General features: G+C 54.6%; 1 protein-coding gene across 1 annotated transcript in view; it reads right to left on the bottom strand.

Moving 5' to 3' along the window:
• Positions 1–17,910, bottom strand: part of LOC311517363 (L-gulonolactone oxidase) — a 37,602-nt gene that overhangs the window by 1,349 nt on the left and 18,343 nt on the right. Inside the window, exons 6-11 of the mRNA XM_084622117.1 lie at positions 17,096–17,281; positions 9,085–9,192; positions 8,370–8,446; positions 3,379–3,528; positions 1,537–1,701; positions 244–334 (exon numbers count right to left, since the gene is read on the bottom strand). Coding sequence (XP_084478243.1) covers positions 244–334; positions 1,537–1,701; positions 3,379–3,528; positions 8,370–8,446; positions 9,085–9,192; positions 17,096–17,281 — 777 coding nt within the window. The remainder of the gene's footprint in view (positions 1–243; positions 335–1,536; positions 1,702–3,378; positions 3,529–8,369; positions 8,447–9,084; positions 9,193–17,095; positions 17,282–17,910) is intronic.

The raw sequence follows: 17,910 nt of genomic DNA, 5'->3' as shown, positions 1-17,910 counted from the left end.
GGGCACGTCAGAGAGGACAGGCCGGGGGGTTCCCAGATGAGCCAGATCAGGTCTCTGCCTCAGTGAGCATCCAGGCAGGCCCCACTGCACCTTTCCACCCACAGCAGCCACCCTCCTCGTTACCCTCAGAACCTGGAGTGTGGGTCAGGCCTGTCTAGTTCACGGGGTTAAAGAGCAAGGGCTGGGCTCAAAGACCAGGGCTCTGATTCCTCCCTGAGCCCACGGGCCAGGCTGCATCGGTACCTTTGCCCAGTGCGGTCGCCCCCCAGCCTTCTTCATGATGCTCTCGTAGGCCAGCCAATAGTCCAGCCGGGGCACGTCCTTCCCGTAGGGCCTGAGGGCACAGGGCAGAGTCAGTGGCTAGCAGCTGCCTCCGTCCCCCTTCACAGAGGGCTTCTTTGGCATTAAGACGACAAAGGGGGTACATGACGACAAAGGGGGTACATGACGACAAACTCATTCACCTCTTACATGGATGGGCCACTAGAGGGAGACAGAGCTACCCTCTCCTTCACACAGGTTGTGGCTTCCCCCCACCGGGGGATGCTCATGGGACCCACGGGAGTTTGAGCCCCTGGGCTGGGTGCTGCTTCTGTAGCCAGCCCGACTCGGGCCAGCGGTGGGGTGTGACCCCGGCAGCGTCAGCGCTGGAGGTAGCAGCTGCTGGCACAGGAGCTCAAGGACGAACCCCAGCTGGGTAGGGCCTGCGGTAGACTCTGCTCCGGCTCAGACTAGGTGGGCCAGAGACGCGCTCTGTCTCCAGGACCGGATTAAAACTGAGCCAAGGGCACCGGGGGGTGAATGTCAGGAACAGCTCCTCGTGGGGGAGATGGATCTCGGCCGTGCACTGTCCCGCGGGAAAGACCCATCGCTTGGGACATTTAACATTGGTCAGGACAGAGCCCCGGAGAACAGGCTGGGTAACATTTTCAGGTGTGTTTGTCCAGCACAATGGGGTCCTGGTCCATAACAGGTGTTGTGGACCAGGACCCCATTGTGCTGGACAAACACAGACCTCCAGCGCCTGTAGACATCCCCACAATACGAACAATTAAGTAACAATAAGAATTCCCAGTGGGACAGGACCCAACAGCTCTTTTAATCTGGTTGTCCATGATCAAACCAACCAGCTGGGAGTAAATAATAAACTCAACAGTTAAAATCTCCATGACCCAGCCCGTATTGTAATCCCCGTGTGACATGTGGGGAAACTAAGGCACAGGGAGGCGACTTGACTGGCCCATGGTCCCATAGCCATGGAGCTGGGAACATAAGTCAGGACTCTCAAGCGAGTGGACAGTTTTTCTGCCCCTGGGCAGCAGAGGAAGGAAACTCTGGGGTCACCGGCCCACCAACTCCTAGCGGAGCACGAGCAGCGAGATCCGGATCGGCCGAGCCGTCGACGTCTGGTAACACCAGCTTCCAATGTCCACGTTAACTCTGCCTTGTGCTGCAGCCCCCGTCCTCTCGGCCCCCGGCCCTGCCAGAGCCAGAGCTGGCCGGAGCCCGTTCTTCCCGGCCCAGCCCCCGCTTTACCTGTACATGATGATATTCATGTAGCAGCTGTCTCTTTGGAAACAGGGACTCAGCAAGACGGCGTCCCCCCGAGCAAAGCGCACCTCCACTGGGTAGTGGGCCACCACTTTGGGGTTGTTCTCCAGCACGGCCTTCAGCTCCAGCAGGGCCTCCTTCGTCTTCTCACTGCCCAGGTGCAAACGGCCCCCAGAGCGCACGTGAGCACCGGAGCCGCCATCGCGCTGCTGCGCCTCAAACCACCCGTCCCACAGCGGGGCGAGTTCAGAGCCGACCACCTCTGCCCCTAGTGCTGCAAGGGCAGGGGTTGCGGGTCGGGACTGAGGGGATCAGCAGAGCTCTTGGGGAGGGTGCCCCTGGTTGGAATAGCAGGGGGGCTGCGGCACGCTGGCAGAGCAGAGCGGGGGAAGCTTTCATAGCTGCCTGCATCGCACTTGGCTCTAGCTGGCATTAAAATCCCTCCCTTTTGTGAGTGATTAATTTACGGAGTCGTTATCAATTTAGCTTACGGAGTCGTTATTAGAGCTAAGCCGGGACCAGAACCACCTTCCAGCCTCTCGCCACCAGCAGAGCTGGTCCCTGCAGGACGGCCCCTCAGGCTAACAGGGAAGCGATGCCGCTCTGAGTTTTCTGTGCATGTGTTTGGAGAGATTCCCCCCACATACACACGCACCCAGGGTTTAACCCCAGCGGCCGGGCCCTGCATTTCAGCGCTTCATGCCCGGTGTGCTCTCAAGAGGCGACGAATTCACCCTTCTGTGTCTGTTTGAGAGGAACATGCAAATGGAGGAACCAGTTTGGGTCCTAGTGCACCGGTGGCTGGGTTACCCACGTGGGGTGGGAATCTGCTGATTGGTCCCAAAAAATGGAACAAAACCAGAGTGTGAAAGCAGTAACCCGCTTCGAGGAGTAACCCTCCAAGGGTATTAGGTACCTGACCTCAGTGGGAGTTAGGCCACAGGGAGTTAGGATCTGGATCTAAATTCTGTGGGTCTCTTCAGGTCTTCAAGTGTCAGGGGGGTCGCCGTGTTAGTCTGGATCTGTAAAAGCGGCAAGGAGTCCTGTGGCACCTTACAGACTAACGGACGTATCGGAGTGGGAGCTTTCGCGAAACCTTATGCTCCAGTACGTCTGTTAGTCTACACGAAGCCACAGGACTCTTTGCCGCTTCATGTCTTCAGTAGTTCAAGGCTCTCTCAGCCCTGCCCCCACATACCCCTAAGCTGTGCTGGGCTAGCAACTTGCTCAGTCATTGGGGGGGCAGGCGGGGGAAGGGGGAGGCTTCCTTTATACAGCCTTGGACATGCCAATTAATCTAACTGGCTAGGGCAGTCATGCGACCTACAGCACTGCTCCAAGCATGCCCTGGTCCCGGGTTGAGGAGACACAAGCTGCGCTGTAATGGCTAGAACAGGGATTCGTTAGTGAGGCAGCTGGATACAGACAGACCCTGTGTTTCTCTCAGGTCTCTGCTGCCAGCATCACAGCACAGTGGGGCCCCGTAAGCCCTGGCCTGGGCCCAGCCATCCTGCAAGGGATTGCTGATTACCCCAGAGCCTGGCCGTCTCGCAAACCCCCAGCCTGGACGTCCGTGTGTTCTGGGGGCATCCAACAGTCACTGAGCAGATGAGTCATTGGAAGGAGCTTTCCTGAGCCTGGCTCCTGCCTGAGCGTGACTGGGAAGTAGGAAGAAAAGAGGCACCGTGCAATCTCTCCCCTCCCGCTAGCGTACGCACGCAGGACTGGGCCATGAAGGGGTGCAGAGTTGCATTGCACAGCCAGCAGTTCCCGTACAGCCCCTTGCACGGTCTGGGTGTGGTGGGGGGGTTCCGCAGAGCCGCTTACATGGGGATAGCCCAGTCCTGGACGTGCTGTCGGAAGCGGCACTCGTAGTTGAAGATCTTGTAGCTGAGGTTGACGTGCTCCACCTTGCCCGTGAAGAGGAGCCAGAAGAAGAAGCGATTGATCCAACGCACCAGGACGGGCAGGAACGTGCTGCAGGGGAGACAGAGAGATCAGGGCCGGGGCAGAACCATGGAGAGCACATCTCAGGTCTGCCTCTGACAAGGGGCCAGGGCTCCCCAAAGGGGTGGGTGGATCTGACGGCCAAGCCAGCCCCTCAGTAGTTCCCAAAGGGTGGCACCACTCGACCAGCTGCCCCCTGAGGTCGTTAGGAGGGGAAGGGGTGCTCACAGGCCACTAGGTCCCCTTTAGGAGACAGAAGGAGGCCAGGGCTGTCTCAGAGTCTGCAAGGCCAAGGGGCCCTGCAGGCCAGTTCGGGTGGCAGGAAGGAGGGTACTTGGGTTGAGCTGCCTCTAGTGCACTGTTCAGTCATTGCCCTCACACCCCAAGCTTGAGATGCTGCGCCCCCTTTTCTGGCCTTGCACCCCAGCAGAGATGTCAGCCTCAGAGCACTGCTGGGAGCCAAAGGGGCCAAAGCTCGCTCGGACATGCCACCCGCCTTAGAATCAGAGCAATGTCGGGCTGGAAGGGCCCTCGGGAGGTCCTGGAGATCAGCTCCCTGCGCCGAGGCCGTACAGTCTGGAGGCTGCAGTGACAGTGCCCTAGAGGGTTCCTAAACCTCCTAGTACCTACAGAGGAGGAGATTTCAGAGAGTAGGCTCTTTAATCTAGCCAAAGGTAGATCAAGGCAGAGCAGCTGGAAGTTGAAGCGAGATAAAGTCAGGCTAGAAATAGGATGCACAGGATTAACTGCGAGGGTAATTCATCACTGGGGCAGCTCACCTAGGGACATGGTGGATTCTCCATCATGCAGAGTCTGTAACTCAGGCCTGGGTGTCTCTTTCTAACAGATCTGCTCTAGCTCATCCAGAAGCTCTGGGCCTGATGCAGGAATCGCTGGATGAGATGTGATGGCCTGTGCTCTAAGGAGATCAGACTACTCAGCGTACTGCTCCCCTCTGGCCTTACACATCTATCAGTCTGGACCTGTGTGAGCAGGAGGAAGTTTCAGCAAAACGCCCTCAGGAAGCCCAGATCCTGGGCCCGATTCGAGGCCAGTGAAACTCCACCAGCTGGACGGGAGCTGGAACATGGATGGCTCTGGCCCAGGGAGTGGAAACGCCTACAGGACCCATGCAGCCAAAGGAAATCCTTCACATCAGGAGCTGTCGCTTGTATGCCAGGGACCCCCAGAGTCCCCAGCTGAGATCAGGGCCTGCTGGGCTGGGCAAACACAGAGCAAGAGACAGGTGGGGAGCAGCCTGGCTCAGGGGCTAAGTGGATGTGAAGTAACAAGCAAAGACAGGTTTCTACAGTCAAACACTCACATGTTGCATTCCCTCTCCTTGCCCTCCCACCACCATTCAGCCCCCAGCCCTTCCCTGGCCATGTGGCTCTAAGCTTGGGGGCTACCTGGGCAGTGTCAATCAGGGCTGGTTTCATCCACTAGAGGGCAGCATAACACAGTATTTCAGGGGTGGGCAAATCTTTTGGCCCAAGGGCCACATCTGGGTATGGAAATTGTATGGCGGGCCATGAATGCTCATGAAATTGGGGTTGGGGTGTGGGAGAGGGTGAGGGCTCTGGCTGGGGGTGCGGGCTCCAGGGTGGGGCAGAAATGAGTTCAGGATGTGAGAGTGGGACTCCCAACTGGGGCAGAAGGGGTGTGGAGGGGTTGGGGGTACGGGCTCCAGCTGGGGGTGCGGGCTCTGGGGATGAGGGGTTTGGGGTGCAGGAGGGTGTTCTGGGCTGGGATTGAGGGGTTCGGAGGGTGGGAGGGGGATCAGGGCTGGGGCAGGGGGTTGGGGCATGGGAGGGGTGGGGTGGTTCAGGGGTGCAGGCTCTGGGCAGCGCTTACCTCAAGCGGCTCCCAGAAGCAGCAGCATGTCCCCCCTCTGGCACCTAGGTGGAGGCACAGCCAGATGGCTCTGCTGAGTGCTGCCCCGTCTGCAGGCGCTGCCCCTGCAGTTCTTATTGGCCATGGTTCCTGACCAATGGGAGCTGTGGAGGTGGTGCTTGGGGTGGGGGCAGCGTGCAGAGAGGGGCCCCCTGGCTGCCCCTCCGCATAGGAGCCAGAGGGATGACATGTCGCTGCTCCCAGGAACCGTGCGGCGCGGCCCGCAACTCTGCTCCCCATCTGGAGCGCCGGACCGGGGCAAGCTCCAGACCCTGCTCCCCAGCGGAAGCTCGAGGGTCGGATTAAAATGGCCGGTGGGCCGAATCCGGACAGTGGGCCATAGTTTGCCCACTCCTGTACTAGTTGGTTTCCAAGGGCCCTGCACAGCCACAGTACAAGGGCTGAACAAACCCCAGTGGCATGTTTCTCGGCTCAGGGAAGAGGCGGGAGATGTAGTTCAGGGCCTGGACTTAATTAGCTGTTTCCTGGGCACTAACTCCCCCAAAACACTCAACACACAAAGCTGGCAGGTAGCCAGCAGTGACCCCGTGAAATCACATCGGATGGTGCTTTTGCCGACAGCCTGCTCAAAATCCAGGCGCTCAAGGCACCTGACAATTCTCTGTGGGTGCCCTTCACGCGAGGTGGCTGCTGTCGGCAGACAGTTATCCACACAGGTTCACACAGAAATCAGACTAAAATATTTCATTGGGGGCATCCAACAAGACCAGGAACCACTGGGTTCCTCCTCTTCCCTCACACTGTAAACTTTACCCTCTCTGACTCTGCCTGATGCACCCATGAGGCAGCCCGGCTCTCACAAGAACAGCAGCTCTAGGGAGCAGACTGTGCAGAGATCGCTCAGCTAAGGATGAAGGGTTACTGTCCCCTGGCTGTGTCTGCATCCGCCCCTCATCCTGCCTGATCAGTGGGCTCTTGGTGACAAGGCTCAGACTGGGAGTAGGTGGGGTAGCCCTTTCTGCCTTCAGCACCTCTGGATTCTGAGCATTATTATTAATTATTTGTATTATGGTAGCACTTAGGAGCCCTAGTCACGGATCAGGGCCCCAGTGTGTTAGGTGCTGTATGTACAGAGCAAAAACTCACTTCTTCTGTGAAGCCTTTGAACACTTCTCTGCCATAAGCCAGTTACCTCCACATCCAGTATGGACCACTTACATCTGATCTGTTTAGATCTCAAGCTCCTTGCAACAGGGACTGGCGGAAGCTGCAGCTACCTGGGGAGTTTGTGGCTGTTGCCATGTGATGTACTCTGGCTACTTGGTACTTCATGGTAACAGCAGGGATAGAACTCAGATCCTCCTGCTCCTAAAGCACAACGCCTCTTACACATCTAAGCTGAGGGAGAATCTCCCTCAGCAGTAGAGAGTTGCTGACACACACAGCTGCGTGGTTTTGTTTTTAACAATAGTCCCAGGGCTTTCTGCACCTCTGGAAATGGATGCGTAGAGATGTAGAAAGGAAGTAAGGGAAAGTTCCCCCTTACTCTGACAATGGGTATCTGGAGAGTTTGTTACCGCCTGGTGGTGATTTGATATCATATTACACCTTCCATCCTAGCCCGGCCAGTCCCAACCATCCTCCCTCCCCTGAATTCATAAGAACGTAACATAAGAATGGCCCCAATGGGTCAGACCAACGGTCCGTCTAGGCCAGTATCCTGTCTTTCAACAGTGGCCAATGATAGATGCTTTAGAGGGAATGAACAGAACAGGTGATCATCAAGTGATCCATCCCCTGTCGTTCATTCCCAGCTTCTGGCAAACAGAGGCTAGGGACACCATCCTTGCCCATCCTGGCTAATAGCCATTGATGGACCTATCCTCCATGAATTTATCTAGTTCTTTTTTGAACCCTGTTATGGTCTTGGCCTTCACAACATCCTTTGGCAAGGAGTTCCACAGGTTGACTGTGCGTTGAGTGAAGAAATACTTCCTTTTATTTGTTTTAAACTTGCTGCCTATTCATTTCATTTGGTGACCCCTAGTTCTTGTGTAATGAGAAGTAGTAAACAACACTTCCTTATCTACTTTGTCTACACCAGTCATGATTTTATAGACTTCAATCATATCTCCCCTTAGTTGTCTTTTTTCCAAACTGAAAAGTCCCAGTCTTATTAATCTCTCCTCATACGGAAGCTGTTCCAGACCCCTAATAATTTTTGTGGCCCTTTTCTGAACCATTTCCAATTCCAGTATATCTTTTTTGAGATGGGGCGACCATCATCATGCTGGCTCCTCGCGGGGCGGGGACTGGCTCCAGCCAGTGGGGCTCCAACCTCCTCGTAGCAGAGGACACACCGTCGTAAGACATGTCCTGATCCCATTCGCCCTCCCCGTGGCCCCACCCCAATCCTGGAACAGCCCGACAGCAAAAGAGTCACATGAAGAAGTGACTGAGCAGCTGGAAAGGAGGAGGAGGAGCCAGCACCATGCAGCCAGCCAGTAAGCGTCCTACGGGTGACCGTCTGGAATCCCCTAGCTTACACAGAACATTGTGGATTCCTGGCTATTTAAAGGAGCAGTGCCACCAGTTTCTAACAATACCGAGCATGTATAGGACACTTTAGACCTTCAAAAACTAATCCTCACAACCCTCTGTGTCCCAAACCCAGCCATTACCCTCATTGCACACCTGGGGAAACTGAGGCACAAAAAGTGTATGTGTGTGCTGACTTCTGAGGTCAGCAGCAGAGCCAGGACTAAAACTCAGGCAGTTCCAGACTCCAAGTCAAGTTTCTTCCACCCCAGATCAGGTGCCCTGACCTAATTCAGGTGGAACAGCTGGTTGCCTCTTCTCCTAGTACTGGATTTATTCTGTAGACGCAGGGAACAAACAATGAAACGTAAATCCTCAGGGGCCTGGCGTGCTGTGTCAGCATATCCCCAAGTGGATTCCTTAACAGCCATACCTGCAACAGGGCGCCATACCAAAACGCGACAAGAATCCATCCCTACCTGATCCAGAGCAGAAACTCCAGCAGATAGTATCCGGCGGCGTAGTCCCAAAACCAGTTGGCGGAGGACGAAGGAGGCTGAAAGGTATCACATGAAGGCTCTGATCAGAGATTTCCCCAGGCAGGAGGAGACTGGCAGCCCATGCCACCTTTGCCTCTCTTTCCAGGACATTCACACTGACGGCAGGGAGCATAAAATGGATGCTAGGGAATGAGGGTGGCAAAACGGACCTGCCCCCACTCAAATCTGGCCTGGAGACTGAGGTCATACTCTTGTGTAAGGCATCATGGGGTCTTGGGTACAAGAAGTGACATGAGGTTCAGTCACCCCTCTCAGCCATAGGAGGGCACCCCCGGTAGCACAGCGCCCCCGATGGGAGCGGCTTGGAATGCCACTGACTCATCACCACCATTTCTTCAAGCATGCTGGGAGACTCCAACCCAAGCGTTGGCCAGGCAGGGCCCTCTTCAGTCTGTCAAAGGGGAGGAGATCCCAGGCCCGGGAGAGGAGACCAGCAGAAGGCCCTGAGCCTGGCTCTCCCTGAGGCATAACTGGTGCCCTCTGGCATGGTGGTTTCCTCAACGCGGGGTCTGGCATTGTATCTCAAACGGTGCCTGATCTGGTTTCTCATTGCTGCCAGTGTGTGTGTCCTTCCTCGCCCCACCCCGGGGCAGGGTGGAAGGCAGGCTCAGGGCTGCAGTGGGCTGGGCTGTACCTTGTTGGTATGATCCTGATAGATGATGCTGACGTTCTCGCTGTGGGGGAACCACAGGAAGCGGAAATATTCCGATCGCCGCAGGTGGCTGTCGAGGTTGTCGAGCACCTGCGTGGGGCAGAGAAAGAATGCAGTGAATGGGCAGGAGGTGGTGATGGGATCCCCCCCGCCCCGAAGGACGTGGGTTTCATCCCCATTGCACAGATCTGGAAGCGGTGGGATTAGGGTCACACAGGGAGTTTGGCAGAGCGGGAGGTTGAGGCCAGATCTTGGGCTCGGATGCTGAACTCCTTTCTCCGCCCAGGCCAGGTAACAATCGGAGCCCCCCAGTCCCTGAGGCCATTTGAAACGTTGCCCTGTCACGTCCAGCCCCTTCTCCACTGAAAACCCACAGCAATACCAGTCCTGCTGTCCCCAAAGGAACAGTGCGCCCCAGCTTGCCTGATTCAACTCAGGATCAGCTCCCCGAGAGCATCACAGCACTGAGATAGACTGATAGACTGAGATAGACTGACAGAGGGCTCAGTGCTCAGAGCCAAATTGTTACGGGAGGAGACACTTGCAAGCTCCAAAGGCAGCAAATCAAGCAAGAGCGTCAGTTGTCACTGTCCTACCCAGCGTCGCCACTAGGGAATTCGCGATAACAGCATCCATTGAATTCAGATGCTCAGCTCCAAAAATCCCAGGTCTCTTCAACGTATGCTAAAGGAGAATCTCTGGTTGTTGGTTACAGTCTGGGATCTATGGCACACAGTTGAGCAGTTCAGATTGCATCCCGTAGAGGGCAGCGGCATATTAGCCCATATGTTACAGGCAGCAGACAGCCAAGAGCTGCTTCACTGGCCCTGGGGAACTGTTCACTGATGGTGGGTATCTTGTCCTGGCGCTCAGAGCTCAGCACTTGGGACAGATCAAGGGCCTGGCAGTGCGGGGAAGTCAGATGCGAGGGCGCTTTGTGATGGAGATAATAACTATATTAAATAGCAGCCCTGCCCTGCCCACCAGACACACGCCCTGGGGAGCTCAGAACCTCCAAGACGGTGCCTGTGAACAGAGTGAAGGCTAGTGTGGTCTGCAGCCGCCTGGCCACAGGGCTATAGGACCAGCCTATCCCTGTGCAGCCAGGATGAACCAGACCATTGTTACAAGGTTCTCTGTGCAAAGCAACTTCTAGTCCCCCTTCTGTGGGAGTTGTGTGTGGGTGCTGTCCAGGGTCCTCGTGCTGTGTACACCGCGGGTCGGGTTAGTTTAGCTGCACTGCTCAGGGGGGTGGTTTTTTCACCCCCCTGACGGACATGGTTACAGTGACCTAATTTCCTCGTGTCGACCAGGCCTGAGTTCTCTGTGTCCACTCAATAAGAGAATTGAGCCCATTGGTATCTACAGGTTATTCAGGTCACACACAAAGGGTGTGTCTACACTGCATAGCAAACTGGGCTTGGAGACTGTGTGTTTCCAATCCTGCACTTGAGCATCCAAACTACATAGTAAACTCGGGTTAACAGCTGCTGGACCCAGTCTTAGCCCTGTTAATGGGTCCCACCCTGCGCTACATGGACCTTCCAGCTCGGGTCTGCACTTGGGCTGCATCCACACTGCAAAGTGACGGGCTTGGAGCAGAAACTCAGCCAGACGGGCTCTGACCCAACCCCCAGCAGGCTGCTAGGGTCTGGGTCATATTTGCTGACCAAAGTCAGCCTGATTTGTGTGTGGACGGAAGGGGGCTTGGACTCAAACCTAAGCCAGAGCCTGGGTTTAGTGTGCAGTGTAGACACACCAGGTTAAAGCCAGATCCTCAAGGGCATTTAGACACTTCGCTCCCATGGAAATCAACTGGAGTTAAATTCATTTGAGGGTCCAGGCTCAAGTGACTCACCCAAGGTGACACAAAGAGTCTGTGGCAGAGCTGAGAACTGAAGCCAGGTATCCCAAGTCCCACTCCAGCGACTCACAAGGCCGTCCTGCCCCTCTCCAGCAGCCCTAGATGCCTGCGTGAGGAGGGCGCTCCATACATAAGAGGCAGCATGCAGGGAAGCATGGCGGAGCTGGAGGGAAGCGGATGGATGGGTGATAGGCTGGGGTCACTGGCCGAGAGGGGGAAGAGGAGTGTACTGAGATTGTGAGCTCTCTGGGCCAGTCTGTTTGTACAGCGCCTAGCACTGCGGGGCCTGCTCCACGACGTGGCCGCTCAGCGCTATTGAACGGCCAACCGGAGAGGCAGGAGGCTGGACCGGGGAACGAGCCGGGGACGCCAAGGCAGGGCAGGATTCTGAGGACAGTGCGACTGGCCATGACCACAGCAGCCCAGAGGCTGGGGGGAGCAGAGTGGCCTGAGGGGTGTGGGGGCAGGAAGCCATGGGAGGCGTGGTGGTGAGAGGGCCGAAGCCGATGGGAGAGGGCTGCGGGTGCAGCCAAGGGGGAGGAACGTGAGGGGACGGTTATTGATGGCTGGTTCAAAGAGAGTGGAGCTGGGAGGGGGACGGGGCTGTGGTGACAGCTGAAGAGGGGAGCAGGCTCAGCCGCCATGTTGCAGCGGGGGGAGACAGCTGGCTGCTATCAGGGGGCTGCTGGGCTAGAGAATCCCCTTCCCGCTCCAAATGTCGGCACCTCCAGCCCTGCCAATAACAGGAGACGCATTTCCTCCACTTCCCTGCAAATCCAACCCCCACCCACCCACAAAATGCTCAGCAATCCGTGATCCCCAGTGGCCAGCGCCCTCAGATCCCATCTGACAGACAGCACGCCTCACCAGCGCCTCCCCGCTCACTGCTACCACTTCGGACAGGTCTCCCATCCAAGGACTGGCCAGGCCGAAAGCTACCTAGTGTCACACGGGTGGACAAGATAACTCGCTAGGTGCTGTGGGGGCCTTCACGCCTAGGGGCACATCCGCAGTGCAAATGGCCGTGGTCCCCTCGATACCAGAAGGGCTCTGCTGATTGACACCAGCTGGAGCTCCAGCCCCCTGTGTGTGTCGCTGTTTGGCTCTGTGCTCTATCTCCGGGAGGGGTGGAGAGGCACCTGCCTGGCTGCTGAGCGGCCCCCTCCCCCTGGGAGCAGCTTGTCTTCGCAGAGTAGCGGAGCTGTGATGGAAGCCCCCTTTCGTTGCGCATTGCCAATGTACCCCACCCCGGGGGTGTAACCAATGGCCCAGAGTGTTATCAGGGTAGCCTGGGCTAAAGAGAAACCCGAGGCCAGAGTGGGAAGCAAGAAACCAGGCGGGTCCGACCGAACCACGAATCATCTCTGGGCAGCCCCTGCGCTCCTCTCAAAACAGGCGTTATTGGTAATGGCCTCGATCATTTTGCTTAAATATTTAAAGCACCTGCTCTCTTGCTCTTCTCTTCCACCTCACTGGGTCAACCAATGGGAAAGTCGGGGCGCTGGAAATGCAGGAACTACAGGGCATGGGCAAAAATCCCACAGGGTCGATATGGGTATTAATATTAATATGGTGATTTCCATCTTTACACACTCACTGATTAATCCTGAGAGACTGGTGTTATCCCCAATCTCACAGACAGAGAAACTGAGGCAATGGGAAGTTATGTGACCTCAGCAAGATGAGGGAGGGCATTTCTATCAAGACAGGGAGTTAGCCTGGGACTTGGGAGACCTGGATCCAATTCCTTGCTTTGCCACAGACTTTCGGAGACTGCAGGCATGTCACTTTGGCCCAGATCTTCCAAGGCAGTTAAATACCGCTGGATAGCCCTGCCCTACCTCACAGGGAGGCCGTGAGCTGTTCAGATAAGAAAATCTCCTTCTTGCATAGATATTGATGCGGGCCATATCCCAGCTGTTTGGGAATGGAGTGGGGGAGTGAGGGGGTGGGGAAAGCAAATGCAGTTTTAGGTGGCATTAGCAAGCACAGCATGCAAGTCACGGGAGGTGACAGTCCCGTTCTACTCGGCGCTGGGTAGGCCTCAGCTGGAGGAGAACTGCATCCAGTTTGGGTCACCACTGTGTGGAAAGGGTGTAGAGACACTGGAAAGGATCGGGAGGCGAGCGACAAAGCTGAGCAGAGGGGTGGAATGCAGCCGGGGGGGAAAGGCTGAAGGAACTAGGTACATTCAGTTTGGAAAAGGGGGAGATTAAGAGGCAACCTCAGCATTTTACAGAAACATTTTTCCCCTTTATCAACCAAACTTGAAATCTCAAAAAAAAATTAAAATAAAATAAAATAAAAAAATAAAAATAAAAAATATCAACTTAGTTCGCTAGGATCCATTTTCCATAAAGCCATGTTGAATGGCATTAATTACATTACCCTCCTTTAATTCTTTATTAATTGAGTCCCATAACAGCTACTCCATTATCTTGCCCAGGATCGATGTTATAATGACAGCCTATAGTTACCCAGATCATCCTGTTCACCCTTCTTAAATATTGGCAGATCTTTAGCTTTCTTCCAGTCTTCTGGAACTGTCTCAGGGTTCCTGGACTTATTGAAATCAACGTTCACTGTCCAGAGAGCTCCTCGGCCAGCTCTTTTACAACTCTTGAAAGTTATCTAGACCTGCTGATTTAACAATCTCTAACTTCAGTAGCTGCTATATAACATCCTCCAAAGATATTAGCGGAATGGAAAGAGAATCACCATAAGCTATGACAAAGGCTGTGTGTTTGTCATAGAGGTCACAGATTCCGCCAGCACCTGCAGCTCTCCCAATATTTAGTCAGGGGTATAGTACAAGTCATGGACAGGTCACAGGCTGTGAATTTCTGTTTACTGCCCGTGACCTGTCCATGACTTTTACTAAAAATACCCATGACTAAAACGTAGCCTTAGCTATGACTACATCATCATTTTTCCCCAGATACAGAACAGAAATATTTACTGAACACTTCTGCCTTTTCTGTATTACTATTGATAATTATCCCATTTCCTTGCATAATGTCAGGTTTCAGAGTAACAGCCGTGTTAGTCTGTATTCGCAAAAAGATAAGGAGTACTTGTGGCACCTTAGAGACTAACCAATTTATTTGAGCATAAGCTTTCGTGAGCTACAGCATATACATCGTATGCATCCGATGAAGTGAGCTGTAGCTCACGAAAGCTTATGCTCAAATAAATTGGTTAGTCTCTAAGGTGCCATAAGTCCTCCTTTTCTTTTATCCCATTTCCATCTATTAATAGTCTGATACCACTGTCAGGATTCCTTTTGTTCCTAATATATTCAAAACCTCCTTTGTATTGTCCTTAACCATCAATTTCTCATGGTGTCCCTTTGCTTCCCTGATCAATTTTCAACAATTCTTAGCTTCTGATTTCCATTCATTACCATCAGCTTCACCTTTCTTCCATTTGTTTCATATATCATTTTTTATCACTGCTTTCACCTCTCCCCCAAACCAGGTTGATTTTTAACCAATATGGCCTCCTTCCTCAACTGTGGCTTTTGGGGGATCTCGCAAAGTTTTCTTAAACAATTCCCAATGATCATTGCCATTTTTCTGATTAAATTCATGCCTGAGATTGGCGCTGCACCTCCTTTGCCTGAGGTCCGGCACGTGAGCGCTCCAGTCAGCCCCGTGGGCCCTCCGGGAGAAGCGGCGTATGTGGTACCCTGGATTCGGAGAGTGAGATTGTGCTGCAGGGTCTGCACGGCAAAGGCACTGTCTTGGTGCCGCCCACCCGAGTGCGCAGAGATATAAGCACTGGACTAACTACGCACATCTGCCTGGCAACTCTCATGAGCAGCTTCCACTGACCCTGAGCCACCCGCGTGGCAGCTGGAAGCAGACTCTGCAGAGCAGGGTCACCCGTGACAGGCCATGAGACCCACTACCTCTCTCCCATGTTGTGACAGTGGAACTCACCCGCTAACATGGCCCGTCTTCGGGAGAGACCCTGATGGTTTAAGCCCTATGGACCGGTTCCTTGGGCTGAGTGGAGAGAACCCTATAGCATTGCATGGAGCAAAAGCAGCAGGAAAACAATCCCATAACCGCCCCGCCCTGCCCCATATAATGATCATTGTCTCTCCCAAACACGCCTTCCTTGCAATTCTGCCCCCGTTGGGCCCTGCAGATTTCAGAACAAACTGGGGGCTGGACCCTGTGCAGGGCAGGTGCCAAGTGCCAGGTGCACACGCCCCAGGCAGAAAGCAGGAGAACCGGATCCTGACTTGACTAGAAAGCTGCTGCACAACCCCAGGTCACTCCTGCCTGGGACTGCTCATTAGCACCACGAGGAACATGCTTAAACCCCCGTCACGTCAGACACTCCCATTCGCCCGCTGTGCCTGCTCATTTATTACCCCGCCCCCCTGTGAGTAAGGCGGAGGGCTGCACCTAGCGCTTAACCGTGTTTGCACGCACCGCCTGAACTTGTGATGGAAAAAGATCAGCTTCAGAAGGGACACAGCCAGGCCCCTTTTAATAATACTTGGCTCTTACCTAGCGCTGTTCATTGGCAGATCTCCTTGCAAAGGAGCCTTGCAAAGGAGGGCAGCGTCATTCTACCCATTTTACAGATGGGAAAACTGAGGCACAGGGAGGGGAAATGGCTCGCCTGAAGCCACCCAGCAAGCCAGTGGCAGAGAGTTGGAAATAGAGCCCAGGTCTCCTGAGGGCCTGTTTTGTGCCCCACCCACTAAGCCATTTCCAGCACCTAGGATGTTTCCATGACATCTTTAAAAGAATGAATTCCATGAGAATGCTTCAAACATCTGAGCCTTGCCCTGCAGCCTTGAAGGCTGCTGCATTTGGCTAGTCCATGGACACCAAAACATGAAACTGACCAGAAACAAAGAATGAAACTGACTCAATTCACTCTCACTCTCCAGGTTGGGATAAATGCAAAAAGCAAACAAACACCATCAGCGGGAAACAGATTTTTTAAATATTTTCAGTTGTGAAAACTAGCTGGCATTGTTGGTAAGGCAGTGAACCCATTATAAATGTTTGGGGACAGATTTATCACCCGGCTCTGACAGCACAAAGCAGCTGCAGACCCAGTGTGGCTGGCTGGTTGAGCTGGATTTACGGTGCATCCTTCAGCTAAAAAGGAACCAAACAAATCAAGAAAGCAAACGTTGCTTGTCCTGCCACAGCCTGTGACTCAACTGAAAATAACCAGCTTCCTCCCAGGCTGCATTGCAGGTCCCCTCTCCTCAGAGTCCCTAATAGAGAGCCCAGCTGCCCTTGTCTCCAGGGTTAAAGCAAATTAAGGCCCTTGGTTCCCCTTTCTCCACGGGACACAAACAGTCTGAACGCCCCTTTCCTGAGTGTTAAAGTAAAATTAACTCACAGGCTCCCCTCTCCATGCAGCCTGTACTCCCACCGTGACTACCCTCTGCCCCCATTACTCTCAGCAAACAGTTGCCCCTGCCTTTGCTTCCTCCTCTGATAGGCCCCACCTGCGTTTCTGGGAGGCTGACAGACTCACTCCAGCTGACTGCACCCCGCCCATGAGCCTTTGCCTACCAATCCAGAGTCCTAGAGCCCTGGACTTCCTGCCCCAGCCTCCTCCTGGGCTACCTCAGCACCCGAGAGGGGTAGCAGGGCCGGTCACAGGCTACTGTGCAAAGCAGCCAGAGCAAACGGGTGGGTCCAGCCCATCACTTTAATGTTGTCAGTGTCCCTCTTAAGAAATAAACCCATTCATCCCTGTGATACTAAGGCAGCCAACTTGCCTCAGTCCCCCCTCTCCTGCAAACACTGGCTGCTGCAGACCCGGCTGACTTTGCCTTACCCCCAGGCACCTGTCTGAGAAATTAAAACTCCATTTCCAAAGAAACGAGACTCCCCATCAGTCACTGAATCGTCGGCGTGAAAGTCTCCATTTTTAAAGATCACTCTGTTCCCACGCTGGGTTGCACCATAAATGCATGTGGGGAGTGTAGTGCAAGTGTGGGATATTCCTTAACCGACTGCAGTCGCTCCCCGCCAGCCTGAGCCAGAACAGCTTGTCTTGCCATGCACGGCATTTCACCTGCCGCGGAGGCCACTTACGAGAGGGGCCTATCGTTTTGTCCTCCCGCTTCTACTGTGGACATTACGGTACCTCCTGGAGGGTGGAGGGGAAGGTGGTCTCCTGCAGATAGAACTCCGGGACGCACTGGAAGGTGATGGTCAGGACCACGCCCAGGCAGCCGAGATGCAGCCGAGCGGCCTGGAAGATTTCAGCGTTGACGGACTCAGAGCACTCCAGGATGTCCCCCGAAGCCGTCAGCAGGGTCAGAGCCACCACCTGTCGGGGGGAGACAATGACGTGTCATTCCCAGCCACAGAGGCTGAGCAAGGCTCGCCCCGTGGGGAATAGCTGGCAGGGCTATGGAGCCACCCCCGGTCTTCGCTATAGCCGTCACGCTTACCCTCCCCTCGGCAGCCGTCAGGCAGCTGGCGTGCTGCTCAAGCATCTCCTTGAGTTCCCTTATACTCCCCCCTCTGTCTACACCCATCGGCTGTCTCTTGTCTCATACTGCGATTGGAAGCTCTCTGGGGCAGGGATATTCCCTTTGATCGGTGCTTGCAAAGTGCCTGGCGCCGATGGGGAGGGGAGGAGGTTCATGACTGAGGCTTCTGGGTCCAAATCCTCAAATCCCATCACTGCAGTCAATGAGAGTTGGAAGCCGTTTGAGGACCTGTGTCCGAGGCACGGCTGCAGTATGACTAGTTAGAGTACTCGCTGCCTCTCTGGCGGTAATTACACACATAGGGATCACTCCAGCCAGGGGGAGGATGGATAGCCCAGAGTGCTAATGTAGGACTTGGGATACCGGGGTTTGATTCCCCTGCTCCGCCACAGACTCCCTGCATGACCTTCGGCAAATCACTTAAACCTGGATCCTTAAAGGTGCTTAGGTGCCTGACTCGCAT

The sequence above is a fragment of the Lepidochelys olivacea genome, assembly GCF_965140295.1.
Source record: "Lepidochelys olivacea isolate rLepOli2 genome assembly, chromosome: 3".
Classification (NCBI taxonomy): Eukaryota; Metazoa; Chordata; order Testudines; family Cheloniidae; genus Lepidochelys; species Lepidochelys olivacea.
This window is presented reverse-complemented; position numbering and strand designations above follow the sequence as displayed.